We start from the raw sequence: 6,000 nt of genomic DNA, 5'->3' as shown, positions 1-6,000 counted from the left end.
ATGGAAAAGCAGCTTCCTAGATACAATTTAGCAGTAGGCCTTCCAGGATAAATGTAGAAAAGTGGGCAGCTCTCTTAAGAGAGGCCTGCCTCTAACATATATTGGCATTGTGATCCTAGGCATGTGACAATCTCTCAGGACCATAGGAGGCACTTTTCCTGGTAGATGGGATCCTGAATCAAGAGCTCCCCACAAATCAGAAGGCTGCTTCAAAAATAAATAACAAGAACAACACAGAGAGAAGCCAGAGCAACAACAAACTTTATATAATGTAGAATACTTTGTTTGACATTATACTCTCTATACTTGGACTTACAAATTTAAAATGAATTTTCATTTTGCATATGCTTTATGGTTTATTGTTTATGTGGATGCGGAAACATGGTTTTGTTTTACAAATTAATGCTCTGGAAGAATAAAGGTAGGCATTCTATTTTTAACCCTCATGAATGTAGTGTTATTTCAGCAGAGATATAGTTCCAACCTTATACAAATGGCAGTAGAGATGTGAAGATTAGTTTTAGATCTTTGTTGCTGGTCTTAGTCTTTTGATATTTAAAATTTTAAAGACTATTTTATAATGCTTATAAACTTGGCTTCTTTTTTTTTTCCTAAAAGAGAAAGACACCGATGATTTTAGGGTCATCTCAAATTTACAAATTTTTATATGTGAATTCCTTTTGAGTTTTACAAAGGTGTTTTGCTCATGAATAAATGAATACACACATAGGATCCCAATATAATTTGACTTTCAGAAAGATTATTCTCTAACAATACCCTCTGTGCTCATGTTATTTCTTGCAGAATTCATGTAATTGAAACTCAGGAAGTGTTAACTCCAATTCTGTCATTTATTCACACTTCCCTTTTGAGTAACTTTAAGCAGTAATAAAGTTAAATGGAAGCGAGAATGAAGTTTATCACTGCCTTTTTTTCTCATGAAAACTTAACAGAGGACTTACATCTCTCCAGTAGGTTGGTTTGCAGACTGGATAGTATACTCGTTGAAATACTAATAATTGGGTATAATTGTTGCCACAATTAAATCTATATTTCTTTTCACTCACCAAATTGGACTGTGATCTGATCCATCCATTATTTATCTTATAATCTTCATGTACTACTATACTAACAATGTTAGTTAAACCACAGGCTAACTGTTTTGGTTGATTTTTTGAAGCAATTTATTTTACCCATTTTATCTCCATTAGGAAAAAAACAACAACAACAAAAATTGTTTCACAACAATGCAAGTGTGTTTAACTAATGGAACAGTCATAACTTCAAAAAGTGTTTATTCATCACTTCTTTGACCACAACTCTCTTCCTGTCATTGGGAATACAAGAAGTTGGCCTGTTTCCTCCTATCCCTTACTCTCATTATTTTACAAAGTTTTCCCCATTAGAATGCAAGCTACTTGAAAGTAGGGGTTGTTTAATTTGCTTCTATATCCTCAACACAAATCCAGTGCCTGGTACATAGAAAATGTGTAATGAAACCTTGTAGATGGATGGGAACAAGGAATAAATGAATCTACTCCTAATTGTAAGAGAAGGGGGGATTTTATAACTTGAACTTATTTAGATAAGATGGTATCTAGGAATGTTATAATTACGTGAACACTCAATCACTGCTTCCTACATGAAGATGACTGGATAAGTACAGACATGGAGTTATTTTATCTAGGATTGTTTGATAGGATGGTAATCATACTCCATTGCCACTCCTTAGTCCCTCATTCCATTTACTCATATGCATTCCCCCACTAAATAGCTGAATAATCTCCCTATTTCACCAAATTAGTTCTATACTAAATCCCTCACCTCAGCTCAGTACTACCTCTAAACATTGAAGACTTCTCCAGGGGATTATAAACCTGAAGCTAGAAGGGACCTCAGAGATCCTCTAGTTCAACTCCCTTATTTCATGGTTGAGTACACTAAGTCCTGGGGAAATTAAGAACCTTTCCCCAAATCATGTAGCAAATGTCAAAGGCAAGATTTGAATCCTAGTCCTTTGAATTTAGAGTCAGTGTTCTAGTAGAATGGAAATGCTCTACCAAGCCCTCATTGAACTGATATGAATCATGTATTTTGGTAGATATAGGGAATTATACAGAGCATTCTTACTCTTTTTTCTAAATATGTCATTGTGTTTCTCTTAAGCAGCCTAGGGAAGGTGGCTGACTAGGTGGTCTACATATCCAAATTACAAGATCTGATCCCCTTTTCCATGAAAATGGAAGAAAAAACACATGAAATGACTTGTTTTGGTTTAAATGCTCATTTTTTTTATACAGACAAGTTTTTAAACAACATAAATGGTACTTAGAATGAAGAGCATAGTTTTACACAGCTTCCTGCAATATGTACGTCTATAATATGAAGATTCATTGTTTTTTTTGATATTTTAATATTAGGAGAATTTCTATTTGACATTATATTATATAGCTCTGTAAAACCCCTTTCTACCTTCTGTCAGGGAAAGATTTTCAAATGCCTGGTAAAATTAACAGAATCTAAACAAATGACTTTAGACATCTAGGCCTGATACATACTTTGAAAGTTTTTTTCTGTGTCAGGAGAATAAAAGTTTCTAAACTCTGTAATGAAAGAATCTTATATTTCTAAAATATAGCAATGGAGAAGAATGCTTCAGATATAGTTCAGTATAATTGTTGTTCAATAGCAGACTAATTATGAGCATTTGCCTTCTTCACAAAAAGGGGAGCCATTTTTTATGATTTCCATCCTGTTGGCTATTTACCAGTTTCTTATAAGCCTCTGACTTTAGAAAACGAGGAAAAGAGTCCTTGGCCATGAGACTATAGATTAACCTTTGAGCTTCATCAAAACATTTGAGAGTTGGTTCTGAGATATTCCGTGAGATGAGGTCTCTGGTGCTGAAGTCAATGTTAATCTATGAAAAAGAAGGTCACATAATATGTTGTTAGGCTGTATTGGAGGTTCCAAGTTTTCTACAGAAGCAAATATGCTTTGAATTTATTTTCAAAACACAAAACAGATCCAATGCAAAATAGCAGGAAGTTCATTTTTTCACCACTCTGTATCATGAACACTTTCTATAATGCTTGAGAGAGAGAGAGATGACATTGACAAGAAACACAATTAAAAAACATTTCTTATAATTGTCAAATGATAAATTACGTAAGAAATTTAATCACATTCTATGAATCTAATTTTTAAAATGTCATTTAAAGGGGCAGCTAGATGGCGCAGTGGATAGAGCACTGGCCCTGGAGTCAGGAGTACCTGAGTCCAAATCCAGTCTCAGACACTTAATGCTTAACTAGCTGTGTAACCCTGGGCAAGTCACTTAACCCCAATTGCCTCACTAAAAAAAAAAAAAAAAGAAAGAAAAAAGAAAAAAAGAAAATGTCATTTAAATATTTCCAAAACCAGAAATGTTTTTTCCATAGCCTCTACTGATCCTTTCCTTTCTTTTTCTCCCCTAGTCCTTTTTCCATTTCAAATGAACCAAATAAAACAAAATATTAACACATCTGCTTATTAGGAGAGTTCAATATACATATTAATTTTTCTCAAATACTCAAACTTCCCCATTCTTCAATCTACCAAATTTTCATGATCTGTGTCTTCACTCCACCTACTCTATTCACAGAGATGGTAACACCCTAAAACTTGCCATACTCAAAAGGGTTCCACTTCCATGCTTAGGAATTGTAAAATTTATTTTTCTTATCATAACATTTTATCATTACTGCAAACCCTGTTCATCATCATTATGACCTCTAGTCTCTCTGCATTTCAGTTATCTTTCCAGGCTATCAGCCTTGAATTGGTTACACTATCCTCATAAAACTAGTTAGACCCTTTGGTACAATTCAACTCTACGTTACTTTTTCCACCTGAATGTCTTACCTTTGTATTACCAATCACACTTTGCCAACCAAAGTCTTACATTATTCTTGCCCTCTACTTCCTATTCATGTGCTGCTGAAGTGAACTATAGAAAATTGCTGAATTGGAAAATTTAGGCTACATAATCTCAACTGGGCCCTCAGTGCACCAAGGTAATCCTTTATTATCAGAAACATCCATTCCTAATCCACCTATAGCACTCCCTCCTTCTACCATTTCAGTATGAGACCCTGACTTATACTTCATTAAAAATAAGTTTAAGGGGCAACTAGGTGGTGCAGTGGATAAAGCATTGGCCTTGGATTCAGGAGGACCTGAGTTCAAATCTGGCCTCAGATACTTGACACTTACTAGCTGTGTGACCCTGGGCAAGTCACTTAACCCCAATTGCCTCACCAAAAAAAAAAAAAAATTAAAGAATTCATAGAGCATTCCCTCTGCCACCCACTTATCTCACATCTCTCAGATATTTCTATTATTTCTATCATTCCTGTTTCACATGAAGAGGTGACTCTTCTTGGCAAGACAAATACTATTGATCCTAGTGCCTCCCTTCGCTACTATCTTTTCTTACAGATTGTCCCCAGGGGTGTGCTAGAGCCAGGTATAACTTACTTTTCTATCATATTAGATTTTCATTGTAAAAACTAAAATGGAATACATCTAAGAAATCAGCAATCATTACAAATGGGACTTGATTTGTTGTTTTGCTTATTGTCTAATCCTAAGAAAGTGTTAATGATCCAGATAAAAGTAGTATTTTTCTCCCTGAGATCATAGTTGTTAAAAATTTACTACCACATTCCTGTATTGCTCTACTATCACCCTCCTTCTCTCTCTCTCATCTTGAATCTCACCCCATATAATCACCTTTCCCCTTCTGTCTATAAAAAATGTTCATGTTTAGCCCCATCCTATAAGAACCCCCCCACTGAAAAAAAATTCTTACTAATTCTATCATCCAGGCTGGCTACTGTCTTATATTTGTATTCTCCTTCACTAAACTTCTTGAGAATGCCATTTATCTTAGGTATCTTAATTTCTCCTCTCAATCTGTTATAAACCTTCTGTAGTCTGGCATATGACTTAAGCATTCCATTGAAACCTCTCTCTCTCCCCCCACCTCTCTCTCTCTCTCCAGTGTTACTGATAATCTCTTAATTGATAAATCTATTAACTTTTTCTTGATATTCATATTTCTTGGCACTATCAATCACCCTCTTTATCTTGATAATCTGTCCTTTGCCTCCTATACCCCTCAGATTCTTTGTTAGATTTTCATGCTTACTTCTAAGGCTCTGTCCTGTATTTTTTGCTTTTCTTTTCTTATATACTATCTGACTTGACTTCATTAGCTCCCTTTAGATTAATTATTAACTACATGAAAGAGATTCACATACACATATGTGAAATAATATATATAATGCATACATATGAATATATGTATATCACAAAAGTATGTATTATACTATATTAAACATGTGTGTATATATGTATAGCGCATATGATATTGTGTATATATATATGTATGTATCTATATAGCCTAGTGTCATTACTAAGCTATAGTCCCATTTCATCAATTACATTTTGAATATCTCAAATTGGATATCCTATAGGCAATCAAGTTCAACTGTTCAATACATATCCCTTCTTTCACTCAGGAAGATACCAAGTGAGAGAAAATAACTGTTACGCAGCCACCATATTTATATAGGCACTTCTTGCTTGCGATATTACATAACCTTCTAATTCCTCCCCATGTCACAAGTGTTTTCTCCCTCCAATCCATCCTCTGCTCATCTGGCAAAGATCAGGTCTAAAGATCAGGTCTAACTAGGTCTCTCCCCCCACCCCCACAAAGAAACTCTTGGTTCCCTAGTATCTCCAGAAATTAATCCTTTCTTTGTTTTTTAGAGCCCTTCACAATCTGTCCCCTTTCTACCTTTCCAGTTTTTCTTTACTCTACTCCATGCACTCTAGGATACAGCTACACTAGCCAGGAGATACTAAACTTCTTGCCTTTTTATTGGTTATCTCCCCTGCCTTATCTCTGACTCATAGCTTCTCTGGCTTTTTAAAGACTGGTAAAATCTTATC

General features: G+C 34.9%; 1 protein-coding gene across 1 annotated transcript in view; it reads right to left on the bottom strand.

Moving 5' to 3' along the window:
* Positions 1-2,716: 2,716 nt before the first annotated feature.
* RGS21 (regulator of G protein signaling 21) overlaps positions 2,717-6,000 on the bottom strand; it is a 28,851-nt gene continuing 25,567 nt past the window's right edge. The window contains exon 4 of the mRNA XM_043963583.1: positions 2,717-2,920. Coding sequence (XP_043819518.1) covers positions 2,717-2,920 — 204 coding nt within the window. The remainder of the gene's footprint in view (positions 2,921-6,000) is intronic.

Source organism: Dromiciops gliroides, chromosome 4 (assembly GCF_019393635.1).
Source record: "Dromiciops gliroides isolate mDroGli1 chromosome 4, mDroGli1.pri, whole genome shotgun sequence".
Classification (NCBI taxonomy): Eukaryota; Metazoa; Chordata; class Mammalia; order Microbiotheria; family Microbiotheriidae; genus Dromiciops; species Dromiciops gliroides.
This window is presented reverse-complemented; position numbering and strand designations above follow the sequence as displayed.